We start from the raw sequence: 16,690 nt of genomic DNA on the forward strand, positions 1-16,690 counted from the left end.
AGAGCAGCATTATGCTCTATGTGATGAGGTGGGTGGCATCACAATTCTCGATGGTCCTAGCAACAACTATGAGTATATCCAGACAAAGTTCCAGTTCCCTGAGAGAGGAAAGCTTTGGCAGGATAATAGGGTCAGATGCCAAGACATACAGACAGAAGCCAGCCATGTAGACTAGACAAGTGGGCTTCAGAGGAAAGGCTGTGGTTCTCTGGACAAAAGATCGTCAAGGTGTTAAGCATGCCAGATACCGTAAGATCAATGAAATCCCACCAGCTGGTCCCCTGAAAGCTACTATTATACTCTCTAATTAGCTCAGAACCTGGGCAGAAACGAGCCTTTGGTTAAGGTCCAAAGATTCAGCAGAGCTGAGAAAATCGTGAGCTATGTTAGTTAGACTTTTGGGATCCTCTCCTACCAACTACAAAGTACCAGGTGCCCCAAGAGATACATGACGAAGATAAACCACAAGATTCCTTCTAGGAAGTATTCCTTTCCCTGCTCAGATTTTAAGACCAAATAATTTGTTATTTTTAAGTCTAAATTTAAATGTGATTTATTGTCATTTCAAAGCAAATGCTACTTTGTGTTTTATAAATGGAAACCAGGTGAAATGTATCCTTTGAAAGACATTCTTTGGAGCTATGTTTAATCAAACTCTTAACACTCAGATGATGGTGTTCTTGGCAGAATTTCAAAATAAAAGCCACTCTGAGGACAGGACATGAAATTATATTATAGCAAGGAATGTTTAAGCAAGATCCTAAGATGACAGTGCCAATTACAGTGACTTTGGAATGCAGGACTGTGAGGTCACATGATCGTATGGAATTAGGTCAGGATATTTTTGATAATAAGGTGGGTTTAGTTTAAGAGTGGTGTCACCTAGAAACATAGACGACTCACGTCTTACGATTTCATGACTTTTCTCCTTTTATTATAAAAGATAAAACCATTAAAAGACATTTTACCAATGTTAAGCATATAACATTTACTTTATTGAAATAAATGATTTTAAAAAAGCAGATGGTGTGTGGGGAGTATTGTAAACTTTTCCAAAAGTAGATATTTACCTACTGTAAAACCCGTATCTAAGGCTCTTATGCCAGGGATCAGAGACAAGCAGCACAGTGATATAGTCCCAACAGGACTGATTTTGATTCAGGACGAATGAGTGGCCTCCTGCTCAGTGAAACTTACTGCCTCATCTATTTCCAGTGAGATGAACAGAATCAATCTGCTTGCAGAAAGGTGGCCTTCATGTCCCCAATGTGTCTGTGTGTACTAAGAATGCCTCTGCCATCTGGAGAGAAGTCTAGCCTAAAACATTACTCTTGTTGGAAAACTAATTAAATTTTTTTTTTTCCTGAGGAGCTAAACTATAGTATCGTGGAAAGATACTTTGAAATTCTGACACCACACTGGCAAAAACTTCCTATCCTTCAGAGCAGGGGCTGTGTTCTTTGCAGTGCTATGCAGATTCTGGAACACAATGCTATGATTACGGGCTTGGATTCTGTGTGTGTTCTCAAGCCTTGAGACATGAAGGTATTAAGCTTTCCTTCCCAGAAACAATGCAGTGTTTCTTATACCTGATTATTTAGTGGCAGAGACCACATCTTGTGCTGCATTAGAATGATTTATCCATTAACGCCTTTTAGCCATATAGTAAGGAAACAAAATCCTGTGAAATCCATGAGTTTGTACCTCAGGGATCATTTTGTTTTGGATAAATAGGTGCCCCCAAGCTACCTTAATTTTCCTTTAGAGGCAGGGAGCTTAATGGAAGAACTAGCCTTTGAACTTGGAGAAAGCTGAGAGGCTGTCTGCACCTGCCTCAGTAAAATAATTTCAAAGTCATTTTGCGTGTAACTTCTGGATAAACCAATTAGGAGTGGTCCCTTTAGAAGTGAGATCGGAAACTTAACCATATTTATGGCCAAGATGTAATAGAAGATGATTTTAGCACAATGGAGAAGTTGTAAGAAAAAGCAGGCGCGTGAGTTAGAAAGGAGGACTCAGCCTTCTGATTTGTACCCCAGTCTTGCTGCTTCTGCCAAAACCCTGCAACTCCAAAGTCCCCGGGCAGGCTGCTGCTTGTTCCGACCAGACAGCAGAGCCACCTGCCAGGTGCCTGCAGTCTCCTATCCAAAAGAGAAAAGTAAAGAATAATGAAAGCACAGGTGGAGAAGGCACCTCAAAGATTTAGTCTGTCTAATTCCTGAACTTCCTGTGTAGCATCCCTGCTGAATGGGCATCCAGAAACGGGAAACTTATTCTCTCCAAAGGCAGTTCACTTCATATTTATATGGCTATTAGAAAAACCTTGCTGGTTTAAGAGTTGGATCTTCTCTGCGTGTAGTTTGCTGTACTCACTGTTGACACTTTTCCCTTTCCTTCAATGGTAAACACTGCTAGTCTTTTGACCATTTTTCATTTAACATGGTTTTAGAACCCTTGCCAGTATAGTTGCTTTCTTTGAATACATTGTTTACAACTTTAAAAAAAATATGGTATTAGGACCAGAACCAGTCTAAGATTGGAATAATCAAGAAATAGAAGAAAGCTGGCCTCTGGCTTGCCCCTGCAAGAGTCTTTGCTTCCATCAGTGCAGACTGGGTTCACACTTTTTTGGCTATCTCCATATTCCATTGACTCATCTAGAGCTTCTTCTTGAATGAAAGTTTACATCTTTGGTATTCGTGGTCTGTTGATATACCACGTTTTCCCCATTCCACACTTGCCCAGCTGTTTTAGACCCAAGTATAGGAAGGAACTTGTATTTTCCCAGGTTAAATTTTATCTTGTTAAAATCAGATCATTACTCAAGTGTCTCAGAATCTTTAGGTATCCAGATTTAGTCAATCAATGTATTCTCTCTCTGCTCCTCAATTTCCTCCTAAATGAAAATAAAAACTACAGTAGTAGTAGTAAAGACTGCACCATCCAATACATGGAAAGTGCCTAGAAGGGGGACAAATACGTACGTAGTAAGACCTCCATAAAGTAAATTATTATCATTTTTTAAAGATTTTATTTATTTATATGACACAGAGAGATACAGAGAGGTAACACAAGCAGGGAGAGTGGGAGAGGGAGAAGCAGGTTTCCCACCGAGCAGGGAGCCCGATGCGGGGCTCGATCCTAGGACCCTGAGATCATGACCTGAGCCGAAGGCAGACGCTTAACAACTGAGCCACCCAGGCGTCCCAATTATTATCATTTTATAAGCAAATCCAGTCTACAGAAATATCTTTTAACTTTAAAGGACATTTGTTGACATCATGCAAATAAGCCCCAATGTTTTAGAGTAAAATATTTTAGTCAAAACTCTATTGTAAGCAGGGTTTCAACAACAAAAAAATTGTTTAAGCAACACAAGTGAACACTAGAGGCCTTTACAACTATAGAATTCAAGGAGAAAATAATTTTTTAAAATTTCTATTCATTTTCAAGTAAGAGGGCTATGTAATTGGACAAGTTGAGGCTCATTTTGAATTGCCTCCTAAAATCCTCCTAGAACCATCTGCTCCTAGCAAACTCTAAATCTACCAAAATGATAAATTGCTTTGCATCTCCTCTATGTGAAATCATTACTCGAAGCTATAGGGGTGGATCCAAGTTTTTAATGACATAGCACATGTGTGAAAAAGTTGAAACTTTCCCTGCTGTCAATCTGACACCAGAAGAATTAGCAGGATGACATAGTGGACACGCTCTCAGTTTCTGATGTCTCAGATCTGGGTTCACATCTTAGCACAAGAACATTTTAGCTATGTGACCTTGGATAAGTTACTAACCCTCAGTCCCTCCATTTTCTTGTTTGTGGGAGTAGGATAATTGTAACTTCTCGAGTTGTAAGGATTTCGAAGTAATGTGTGAAGTACCGATCATGATTAATTTTAGCAGTTATCAGTCATTCATATGCATAGACGATGATGACCGTAGTCAACAAGAATTTATTGATGCCTACCAAGTTTCTATGAACAGAATTTGAAAATCAGCCATGTCAATAATACAATCCAACTGGAAGACAATGGTAAGAGGAGAATATCAAAAATAGGGCTATATTATATTCCAATTAAGTGCTTGGGAATCAGTGTGGAAGCAAAATCTCTCTTAAAATAATAACTTTTCATTTCTTAATTGAAAACACAGAAGAAAGTCAGATGGGCTTAGAGGATGGCCTAATATTCTGGCATATCATTTCATTGAAACATGGAATATTAAAAATTTGTAACTTCATTCGACCTTTCTTAAGTGACTGATACAGGACAGGTAACCCACACTCTGAGAAGACAATGCCCTTGGTGGTCATAAAACCTTTCTTATAGCACTTCTCCAGTGTCTAAGCACTCTTTCGGAATGCACAGAATTATAAATTGAAAACATTTTTATCTCAAAAATCATTGAATTATGGAACACTGTTAATATTTTCTCTTTTCTCTATACAGCACATTAAGCATGAAATGAAACTCCATATCAAAGAGTGAAGGTTCATCCTTTGAATAGCTTTTCTTTATTTCAATAGCCAATAAAGTCTTTGCTTTGTAGAATGGAAATATGTTGTTGGGGAATAAAAATACATTTAACAAATGCAAAGAATTCAGTATAATTTAATCTCTGTATTATAATATTTGAGATGTGCAATCTCATATAAAAGGTAGATATGGGTTTACCTTAATCTTGAAGTAGATGTTTATCCCAAAGTTGAAGGAATCCTTTGGTAAATTCTCCTTTAAAATGGAGAATACATTTCAATTGTAAATTTTCAAATTTTCAACATTACTATTTGGTTCTTTATATATTATTATTTTAAAGTGATATCTCTTGGGGCACCTAGGTGGCTCAGTCAGTTGGGCGTCTGCCTTCGGCTCAGGTCATGATCCCAGTGTCCTGGGATTGAGCCCCACATCGGACTCCCTGCTCAGCAGGGAGCCTGCTTATTCATCTCCCTCTGCCTGGTACTCCCCCTGCTTGCGCTCTTTCTCTCTGTTAAATAAATAAATAAAATCTTAAAAAATATAAATAAAGTGATATATCTTATATTTACCAGGGTTAATTGCTTTGGCATCCCTAAAAGTTTCTACTTATAAATATTCTAAATGTTAGAGAATTTTAATAAAGGAACATTTTAAAATGTATTATTCATTGAGAAAATATTTAAAAAAACTTAGATATTTATTTTTTTAATAAAACCCAAATAGGCCTGAAGATCTCTCTTCAAATAAACCAGGGTAGTACATGATTTAGTATGTCATAGTGAGAATTAGATTTTGCAGACCACCATGTAATGAACTATGCCACAATGGTGAAATGTTAGGGTGTAAAAAGATTACACACCAAATACCAGCTCAGGAAATTATAAATCAACCAAAAGTGGCTTAGAAAAACTATCACTGAGCAAAAACTGGGTGATCAGTAATCAGCCGAGGATACATAAAGTAAATCAAGTGTCTAGAGCACAGTGGTTTAGATTATAACTATTGAAAATTATTAGTTTTTTGTTTTTAAAGTTATGATTTCCTGGAAAAGACATAAAGTATAGGAGGGCCACTATGCCAAGAAAAAGAGGATACATAACAAAAAAAAAAAAGGAAGAAGAAAGAAAGAAGAAAGAAGGAAGGAAAGAAAGAAAGAAAGAAAGAAAGAAAGAAAGAAAGAAAGAAAGAAAGAAAGAAAGAAAAAGAAAGAAAAAAGAAAGAAAGAAAAAAGAAAGGAAGAAAAAGAAAGAAGAAATAAAGAAAGAGAAAGAAAGAAAGAAAGAAAGAAAAGAAAGAAGAAAGCAAAAGAAAGAAAGAAAGGAAAGAAAGAAGAAAAAAGAAAGAAAAAGAAAGAAAGAAAGAAAGAAGAAAGAAAACAGGGGAGTGGTCTTATCAAATGTGCCTTAGAGGCCATTATGTAAGTTGCTAATGCAGAGACCCTCTACTGAGAACTTTGTGCTTCCTATCTTCAGATTCAGGCTTTCACAGTTGGAAGCCTGAAGATGAGATGAGCTTACCTATTGTGATGAGCTGTGTGAGAAACAATCTTTTAAACACCAGTCTTTATGGTTGACAGATTTCCTCTCTCAAACATACCATCAGCTCCCCTCCCCACTTATGAATAAGAATGAGGAGGCCCACTAATACAGGTCTCATAGTGGGGAGAGGACACTTGCAGAGCAGCTAGTCAGCTGGGTAATTTCCCCAAGTCAGAAGTGTGGAACAGGCAAAGCAGCTGGAAACCCGAAGAAATGAACAATGATGGTTCAGTTTCTGTGCAGATAAGGAAGCTAAGCCAACCCTCTGGGTTAGCATGAATTCAGATAAGGGACAATTTAGAAGCAGAATAAAGGAGGATTCCAAGGAAGGTAAAATATCTATCTATCTATCTATCTATCTATCTATCTATCTATCTATCATCTATCTATCTCCCATGTACTTAGGAGGAGACTTTCCAAGGAAGATGGGTCATGAGAGAGAGTCCATCAAAGTGAGTTTTTCAGATCAACTTGGAAATATTTTATCTATCCCATGGAGAGTCAGAAAGCTTAGAAGAGAAGTCCTGCAGCAAATAAATCTGCTTCATTTTGTTTAATAATTGATCATATTAAAGATTTTCTTACCGTAAAATTTACCATCTCAAGGACATTTTTATGCCTAGCCAGGTCTAGGGAGGGCAAATGATTTTATTTTCATAAACAAATGGAGATGTCAGATGACTGGTCGAAATTCATATCACTGGTGCCCCAGAAATCCAGGCTATTATGTGGGGCACGTGGAGCTTCATCAGCACAGACACAGAGTCATGAAAGAAATGTGAAAAGGCTTCTGAGCCTTGCTGAAAGACAGTTGATAGAATAAATCTTTTCAAAAGAATACTAAGTTAATAGTCAGGAGATATGGGCCTAATTACTTGGCTCAACCACTGGCTGGCTGGTGTTGGTTCCTTTGAACTGGGTGAGAATCCGTTTAGGACATCCAGCAGCCTATTGCTTCTTCTGATAACAGATAGACTCTCACATGTGAGGACTCATGGGCTTGTGCTTGAACAGAACTGACTCTCCTGCCCTTTGTTCTCTCCCCCTCACTACAAGGATGGCAGTGACCGAGGACCCCCTTCTTCCTGCATCCAACCCCAGTCACTGAGATTCATTCAGGGATAAACACATGGCCCAAACTGGGCCAGAGTTCACCCAGGAAGACAATTTCTTTCTGCTACAGTCGTTAAGCTGGTAAGATGTGAGTGCGGGCCTGGCGGGGGGATCCTTTTCTGTTTCCCCTTTTCTCACCATGTGGAAAGAACTTTACTGAAAGATGGAGATGGTAGAAGAATCTGGATGGCACCATACTTCAGTTCCTTGTGCAGCTGAAGTAGCTGTATCCTTGGTCTTGCTAATCACACAAGTCCATGAATTCAGCATCCTGTTTGAAAATTAGCTTGAACTGGGTTTATGTTAACAGCAACTCAAAGAGTCTCAATTAATATAGCCCATTATAGGTTGGATGTTTTGTGAATTTAGGAGGTATTTATGTTCCTCAAAACAAGGATACATTATTTTCTTAGAAAGCTCATCTGTGGAATGTGAGGGAGGGAATTTCACACTTGATCCTTTTTGTTAATTATTCAGTCCTCGAAAATTCATGGTGGGGGAAATGAATAAAACATGTATTCCCAAGCTGAATTTGTATAAAAATATAGGTAGCCTCAAGAAATTCAGTTGGAGCACTTTCTTTAGGCCTTCCATATTCATGCTTATCTGGAGCTTGAATATAATGTACAGTGAGCCTTGTGTATGCTACCTGAAGGCATGGGAAAAAGTCAAATTAAGTTGTTTGAGTAGTTCAGGCCTCCACATTAATTATAGAGAATAGAGAGTACTTCATCTGTAAGGGGAAAAGTCACAAGTATGTGTAGCTCATACATAACTAGATCTCCAAGGACATGTAGACACAAATCAAGCAGAAGACAGGCTAGGATCACAGAAGGTCCCTTTAAATTCCACGATCCTTTGCACTCAACTTCCAACATCTAAGTTGGTAGCTAATGCAGAGTCCGGCCTATACTGGATACTAAATAATAAATATTTATTGATGATAACGATAAGAAGATCTGGCAAGGCCTCTTTGACCTTTGGTTATAAGAAAATTGAGCGAGCTAACAGGATGCTTGCAATTAGTGCAAGACTCTGCAGAGGAGAGAGAATTAGAGGAGGAATTAATAATTTTTCACATTCTTCTCGCATTGCTTGGCACTTAGACCCAGTAGTCTTTGATCCTTTTCTTAAGTCCTCTAAATGTATGATTTCCTAGTCACCATTTTGAGAATTCATAATCTGCCTGTAAATTTCTAGAGACTTAATGGGTTATTTTTGTTTTCATTGATCTTCAAATTTAGGGTCCCTTCTCATTTCTCTTAACTTAGTGTTCAAAGATTTTTAAACTTGTGCAATATATAATCTTTGACTTTTCTGTCCCTTGGGGTTTTAGCTTTTTTTTTTTCTTTCTAGTTCTTAGGTGAAGATTGAAACATACATGTCAAGATCTAGATGTATTCTAAGACTCCAGGCACCTCACATAAATCTTATTCACTCAACATTTGGGGACTATTGCAACTTTTTCTATGTGTTATTTTATTGCAAACAAGTAGTATAAAACAACTGGGGAATATGTGATGCTTACTTATAGCCTGCAGTAGGATGGATATGTTTCAACAGTATAGAATATGGGAAACAGACTATGTGAGTGTGTGCATGTGCACCTGCCTTAATCAATACTATTTAGAATATGAACTACATGATCCTGCTCAATTTATAGGAAAATAAATAAAGCAAAAGAGACACTCTAGATCCCAGAGGGATTCCTTTCCCAAAGTAATCTGACATCTGGAGTCTTGGTCTGATAAAAATCAATGACTCTTTCAGGGCAGTATATCTTTAGATGTGGACAAGAGAAGGAGTACACAATGAAAGAGGAACTGGTGAGGGTGGAAGGCGAATATGAAAAAAATTTGACAAGAAAAACTAACATTTTCTCTTTGTAATAAACTGTGCCAAATGTAGACTATAGCATAATTTTGTATGTATATTTATATCACCATGAATTCCAGAAATAGTAAATAGGAGTAATTTCTTTATTATTTGACTCTTTTGGGGTAGATCATATGCCTTCCCTATTGTGTGCTTATCTGTGCCTGTGTTTTATGGCTCAAATGAATAGGAATCACCTCATTTTCTTGGTAATAACTTGTAATGTACCATGTATACATGAGTGCATGACAAACACTATCTGTTTGACTTCCGGGTTCAGAAAGTATTACTATCTAATGGAAACCAGCTTTAAAATGGGAACAGGGCAGAGTTTTGTTCCAGCATTATCAGAGATGGCTTGACCTTTTACGTATTGATCACTTTGTGCCTGCATTTATCCACTCAAAAATGTTTCAGCATCAAGCTTTTACATATATTTAGGGAAGGAAACTACCCATCATCCCTTCAAAAAATAATAAATAGACAAATGAATATATGCTTTGCTTATTCTCATTGAGTATGTATTATTTAGGTTAGAAGCAAGCCACTGTTTGCAAGCTTACTGGGAGTATTTAAAAATGCATCTAGTTATTTTTACAACGGTCCTTGTAGAATCTTCCTCTGAAATATCTTGAATTTCTCAAATATAAGTAGTAAATTTAGACTGTCCTTTATGATCACCATAAATGATATATAACTTGCTGATAAGATTACGTACTTAACTTTTCCTAAACTATACTTTCTAAGAATTTTTAAAGCTAAGCTCATGCTAAAAAATTCATCCTAGACTTTCATTTCAAGCATTTGAAACAATACAAAAAGATTTGGAAAGGAAGACAGTGAGATTGGCCATGGAAGCAATTAACCACTGAGCATTTAAATTCAGAGATTAGGAGGGCGCCTGGGTGGCTCAGTTGGTTAAGCGACTGCCTTCGGCTCAGGTCATGATCCTGGAGTCCAGGGATCGAGTCCCATATCGGGCTCCCTGCTCAGCAGGGAGTCTGCTTCTCCCTCTGACCCTCTTCCCTCTCGTGCTCTCTATCTCTCATTCTCTCTCTCTCAAATAAATAAATAAAATCTTTAAAAAAAAATAAATTCAGAGATTAGGAAACAATTACTATCGTTGGAGCTGACTTTAAAACATATCCCATTTGAGCTATTGTGCACATATCTAAGTGGGATTTGGCAGGTGGATAAAAGATTTGTTGATTCCTGTTTGGGGGATTGCTTTAGACTTGCTGCTTCAACAGGCTTTCAAACCAGGTTTGAGTCTTACAGAACAAACTGAACCCTGGAGTCCTTCCCTGGAACTGCAACCCCCAAAATGACAATTATACTAAGCCAAGGCTAACGAAGGCTCTAAACTGCCTGTGGAACAGTGGCTGTGTGGTGTTGTAGAAGCTCAAAGGGGAAAATGCTTTGGGGGAGAAAAGTTGGCTGTTGATTTGCCTTCAAACACCTGAGAAGTTTCTGTAAACAACAGCATGTACTAGCGTGACGGTGCATGATCTAGATGAATCACTTGCCAATTTGCTCCTTCATTCAGTGAAGGGATTTGCTCTCATTGTGCCATCCAGTGAGAATATAGAGATCTGGAATGTGTAAGGTGCTGGTTAGATGACGTGTGATTTGTCAGTTTAGAAACTGTTGTCTACCCAGGCCTGGCTGGGTGTCTGAAATTTTGCTTTGATTATTGTAAATAACATATCCCGATTCAAGGAGCACTTGACTCCCCAGGATAAACATTTCTACCCAAAGGACCAAGATTGGAAAGGTAAAATATATTTCTAAGGTTACCTCATAAAGAGATGTATGAAACATCTTAAGAGACAAGGAAATGTTAAACAAGTTAATTCAATAGAATCGTAGAATGTCCTCTTAGAATCCATCTTTTTCCTTTTAGGGAGGAGGCCACTCAGCTACCCGGAGACCGGAACAAAGCTTTCCTCCATCATAGTCCAGTGTGCCTGACCCTTCCTCCCTCACAATTAACATAGGCAGACAGTCACAGGACTGACTCTGGACCCGAGGAGAGGTCAGGGTGGCTTGGAAATCAATAATCAGGCACAGGGGCTGTCCCCCAGGAGCAAGTCTGATCTTAGGCCTAACACAGTGGCATGACCTTTATATTTTGTCCTCCCTCAAGCACCCTCAAGGTGTCCAGAATCCAAGTTCTTAATACATTTTCAAACAGTGAGAAGGTCTATGTCAGAATCTTAAGAAAAATAACATTTATCCACTATTGGCTAAGCCCCTTATGTGGAGGCCACTCAGTTAGGCTCAGAGGCGTCAGTGGCTGGGTGCACAGCCTGAGAGGGGTTACGACCTGGCAAATCCACTTGCTGAGTCTCACGAAAACCTCTTCCTGCTTCTGCCATATTTCCAGAAGAGTTTCAGGAAGTATCAAATACCTCCCCATGGACTGCGTCAGATCCAGCAAGCTTTTACAGAGAGCCAGCTCTCTCTCTCTTGGGGCTTCCCACTCATTACTGACCAAATGGTGGACTTAAGTGTGGGATGAGATAATCTGCCTGTTTGCATCTTTCCCTCTCAATTCCCAGTCTCTCTTTTATTTTTTTAAGATTTTATTTATTCATTTATTTGTCAGAGAGAGAGGGCACAAGCAGGAGGAGTGGCAGGCAGAGGAAAAAGAAGTCTGCCCGCCGAGCAAGGAGCCTGATGCGGGACTTGATCCCAGGACCCCGGGATCATGACCTGTGCCTAAGGCAACTGCTCAACCAACTGAGCCACCCAGGCATCCCTCGATTCCCAGTCTCTTAAGGCTGAAATTATTTTCTTAGGTCAGACAAAGAGAGTGACTTTTAAAATGCACTTTCCTTTATAGCATGACTGTGGGAAAGGATAGATGCTCCATTCACTCTGGGCAGGATTAAAAAGTCTCATTTAACGTATTTGTTAGAATTGGAGAAAGAGAGTGCCAAAGGCAGGATGAGACAGGGAGTGGCACAGGGCACGAGAAAGTGGTTGCTGTGTGGCCGTCAGGGAATAGGGAGTGTAAAAAGCTTCTTGCACACATCGCCTCATCTATAAAAACCAGAACCACTTGGCATCTCTCTAAGTAACAAATGGATCTAAGGGCTGTAGAGCAGAGTTGTTGGCAGGAAATGGTCCCCAGGGCTATGATATTTTCAGACCCTGTGCGTTTCCCTGTAATGCATAGATCATGGATTACAGAGCTCTACTCACATCTCTCTTTTTTTTTTTTTTTTTTTACCTAAAGACAATTTTGCAGGTTCTGGTTTGTCTGACAGTCACAATTTCTGGGAGTAAGAGAATAAATTCGGATAGTTGAGTTGCAGGGAGGAGGAAAGAAGTGTGAAGAAGTATTAAGACAAACAAGTATGGAGGAGATCGTAGTGATAGAGGAGACAGTACTCATAGGGTTGCTTGGGCAGGCCCCTTTCAGTTTTCAGGACTTTGGCTGTCAATGGAAACGTTTGTTGTATACGAACAAGTGCGAATGGACCTGTAGGTGTGAAACCTTTCTGTGTCCTACTGTAACCTAACCTAAACCTACTGTAAACATGCACCTTGCACAGCAGAGCATGTAGGAAGATTCCTACAAACTCAAGCTGATTGGTTTTGGATCCCAAATCGATTTCCACTAAAATGCTGAAATTCACTGATGGACTAATAAATCTGCAGGAAGAAGGAAACCTCAGCAGATGCTGCAGCCACCAAAAAAAACTGAGTTTAATTTTAACTGGTTTGTCCCAGCGCAAACTGGTTGTTCTGTCTTGTTTCTTTGAAACATCGAGGCAGCAGCTTCACTTGGTGCCACAGAAACTGTCTATAAAATAAAAAGTCTCCATTTCCTGTCCTCTCCTTTAGCCAAAGTAAACTGCCTTCCATGACTCACCCTTGACTGCATGTTGACTCTGCTCCCCTCCCCAGATACAGAAAACAAAAACAAATAAGCAAACCCTTACCAGCTGAGAAGACAGGAACAACAGGCAAAACTTCAAAATCCTTTTTTTTTTTCCCAAGCCTGAAACCTCTCAGCATTCAAAAAACAATTCAAAGTCATAATTCCTGGCAAGATTTGCATTGAGAGTGAAATAGGCACTTAATAGTAGATAGGATGTCAAAGGACACTCAAACCTTTTGATCCCAATCTTCGAGTCAAAGGACATGTTTACACCAGTTGTGCTTCTTCCCGAGTAAATGGGACACCTTGTTGTTATTTAATTGTACTCAGTCTTCTCTTTGCTATTGTGAAGTCTTTCATGCTATAGCATGGTGGAGGATCCTTTATATTTTTGAAAATATTTAGGATCCTACCCCTGGTGTAACTATTAACTGCTCTACACCTCTAATCAAGTTGAAGCTTGCAGTGATTGTATCCTTTGGGTTATTTTCACAGTCACGGTTTTCTAGGCTCTTCTTTCCCTCACTGTTCAACTTCTAAAGTCCTAAATGTGCCTACCACCAGCTATAGCTCCACTCCAGCCCAACCTTCCCAGTGTGGGTTGTCATAATACTCACCCCCGGCATTCAGGACCTTGGCTAACTCCTCTGCACCTTTTTTGCCTGGTCTGGGGTTGATAACTCCAGATTTATAAAGCAGGCCGAGTCTCGCTTTTAATCTCGCCTTTTCTCTGGAAAACGTAATATGGCAAAGATAATGCATGTCATGTTTTAGCAACACTGTTTTACCCTCGGGAGAATTAGCGTCATTACATACTTTAGCAGCTACTTGTCCCCACATTTATTCACTATTTATTTATTTATTTATTTTTGAGCAGCATCCCGCTGCCTTCTTGCTGACGTTGGTCAGGGGAAAGGCACCCTCCCTCAAGGCTGGCCAAGCCTTCTTCCTCTCATTAGCGGTGCAACCCTGTGTTCCCGCTGGAGCCCAGCACGGAAGTGTCATCTTCCCGCGGGGGCCTCCTGTTGTCTTGCCTGGCTCAGAGAGCTGAGACTAACTGAAATATAAAATATTAACTGTTAGAGAAAACAAAGGATACCGCCCCCAGCATGGCTCCTGTGCCTGAGGCTTGGCCACGTCTCACTAGTCCCTAGGCCTCTCTGTCTCACCCGCAACCTCACCCCTCCATGGGATCCACGAGTTGAATTGCAGCTCTCCAAAGCGAATTCCCCCGGCCCTGTAACCCGACTCCTCACAGCCACGCGTTCCCTTCTGCCGGGAGCTCAGAATGACCACCAGGAAGCCAGGAGCAAAACACTTAAATGTTGCATTTATTAAGGAAATGTTAAATAAGAAAAAAAAAAGTCAAAACGGTGTCATGAATGTCAAGAGCACTTTTGTGGCGTAAACCGTGCAGTCAGGAGCTACAAGTTCTAGTCCAAGTCCTTGCCCCGGGGCTAGCTAGGGCGTCAGCCTCCTCCCCCCACCCCCAGTTGGAAATGCAATAAAGGAAACAAATCACCCGGTTGAACAGTCGCAGGCTTCCCCCTCCCCCCACCCCTTCTCCCAGGATAACAAAACTAACGCCAGGCAGGCAAACAGGCCACTAGGGCAGCAAAGGACCTATCAAATATGTGTATTCAAGCAAACAAACACAAAATCCCTTAAAACAGCACGTTGCAATCAATCAAAGGTATTTATAGTCTCTCGCGCCAGGGCTGGGAGGAGCGGGAGATAATGGGCGCGAATCCGGACCCTGATCTGTGTGTCCCCATTAGTTCTGTTGCGTGGCGTATATACCGGTCACTTTTCGGGCCACCAGGCAATCGATACCGCTGGGTCTTTCCCCTGCCCGCCCGCTCCACCTGCCCCGAGAGCTTGGCCCACCTGCGGGTGGAGAAGGGCCGTCGCAGGGTGGGTCTCCCCGCATCCCACGCTAGCGGCAGCTTCCAAAGTTCTGCGCTCTAATTGCCCTCTTCTTGCCACTTGCTTCTGAGTCCAGTCGGGGCCCTCTCCTCCTACTGCCAGGAATGGGGACTTTCAGAGGGCGAGCGAGAAAAGGGTCGCTTCATCCCGAAAGGCAAAAGTCGAGAGAAATAATTGACTCCGACAGGTTTGCTTCGCCCGGTCTCGGATGGTGAGGGGGCGCGGCCGGGCGGGCTAAGTGGGGAGGCGTTGGGGCGGCTGCCGCGGGGGCGGGAGGGCCGGTCAGTAGGGCCCCACGACCACCGCTTCCACCTCCTTAGACGGTCTCCGGTCTTTCACCAGGAAGTTGATCATGCCCTCGGACTTGATGAGGAGGTTGCAGCCGAGGAAGAAGATGCCGAAGACCACGGTCAGTGAGAGCACGCACATGACAGCGATCTGCACCACGCGCATGATGTACAGGCTGCGCTCGTCCGGGCCGCCCTCGGCGAAGCCGTCGTCGGTCACCACCGACGCCTGGGTGCAGCAGCGCACGGCGCGCTCCAGCGCCTCGCTGCTGTTGGCCAGGAGCAGGCCCGCCACATCGGTCTGGTTGTCCGGCGCCGGATTCATCGCGGGAGCCGGCGGGCGCCCGGGGAGGCGCGGGTCCGAGGGGTGGGAAGGCGGTGGCGCGGGAGGAACAGATACGGAGCGGAGCGCTCACTTGGGAGACTTGCGCGCGTGGGGGCTGCTCGCTCTCTCCTTTCCTAAGTCCCCGGGTCGTGGGACTTTCCCAGGAGCCTTTCCGACGCGCGCCGCAGCCCGCCTGGTCTGCGCCGTCTGCTCCTGCCAGGGCGGTGCTGGTTCCCGGCGCTCGCTCGACTGGGGGCTGTTGGAACTTGGCGGGGCTGGGCCAGTGGGGCCGTGGGAGGTGCGGCGGCGGCGGCGGCGGCGGCGGGGCGGCTGCTCTGAGCGAACAGCGGCCCCTTCCGGCCGCACCACCGCTCTGCGCCTGCGGCCGTTTGGCCGTGGGGGAAGAAAAGGGGCGAACCTCCTCCTCTCGCCTTTCTTGCTTCTTGCTTTCAACTTCAAAGACTAGGCAGAAGTCACTGTACTTTTCTGGCCTGATGGATGATTAAAGAGTTTCGGACGGAGGAGAGGTTGCGATCAGCTGAAAGTTTCCAAAGAACTGGGTCACACCAGCTCTGCGTGTCTTTTGCCTCCCGCCCCTCTCACCTCTGGGCGGATGGAAAGTGGCGATGAATCGCAGGTGCCAGATGGTGCCCTGCGAACGCATGGGCCGCCGCCTGTGCCTGATTCCGTCTTGTCTGCGACGGATTTCTGGTGGAGTAGGGATGATCTGGGAGGTTTTCTGTCTTTGTTTTTGTTTAAGTACTGATTTTAGGAAGAAAGAAAGCAGGGAAGGAGGGAAGGAGGGAAGGAAGGAAGTAGAAAAGGGAGGGAGGAAGGAAAGAAGAAAAAGAGGAAGGAAGCCATTGGAAGACAGAGTAAGACAGGTTTTATAGTGATTTTTGAGGCGAAGGAAAGGAAGGGGGTTAGGGGAAGGATATGCTCTTCTGTGGCCTTTGTGTGGAAATGATTGCCGGAAGCAGGGTCACCTCTCTGGTAAGGGTGGGGAGATGGACAGAGTGGGCACTCTTATAATCTGGGTTGTAGATGAGTTTTTGGAAGTGCTTCCAATGTTTTTCTCGGTTGGCGGTAAATCAGTCCTTTTATTGCTCATCAATATCCATCACCTAGAACACTGGCCAACTGCTGCAAGCTCTCCCCATTTTCCATAAACTGATGTATTGTGTCTTAGTCATTTTGAACAAAGCTACAGATGTTTCAGGGGCCTGATTGAGGCTTTAGCCCATTATGATTTTGCT

General features: G+C 42.3%; 1 protein-coding gene across 1 annotated transcript; it reads right to left on the bottom strand.

The window, feature by feature from the left end:
* Positions 1–14,211: 14,211 nt before the first annotated feature.
* On the bottom strand, positions 14,212–15,666 carry RPRM (reprimo, TP53 dependent G2 arrest mediator homolog). Its single transcript, XM_027590402.2, has one exon. It carries the CDS (start codon positions 15,432–15,434, stop codon positions 15,105–15,107), a length of 330 nt encoding a protein of 109 aa, XP_027446203.1. The 5' UTR covers positions 15,435–15,666; the 3' UTR covers positions 14,212–15,104.
* Positions 15,667–16,690: the final 1,024 nt, after the last annotated feature.

The sequence above is a fragment of the Zalophus californianus genome, chromosome 3, assembly GCF_009762305.2.
Source record: "Zalophus californianus isolate mZalCal1 chromosome 3, mZalCal1.pri.v2, whole genome shotgun sequence".
In the NCBI taxonomy this organism is placed as follows: Eukaryota; Metazoa; Chordata; class Mammalia; order Carnivora; family Otariidae; genus Zalophus; species Zalophus californianus.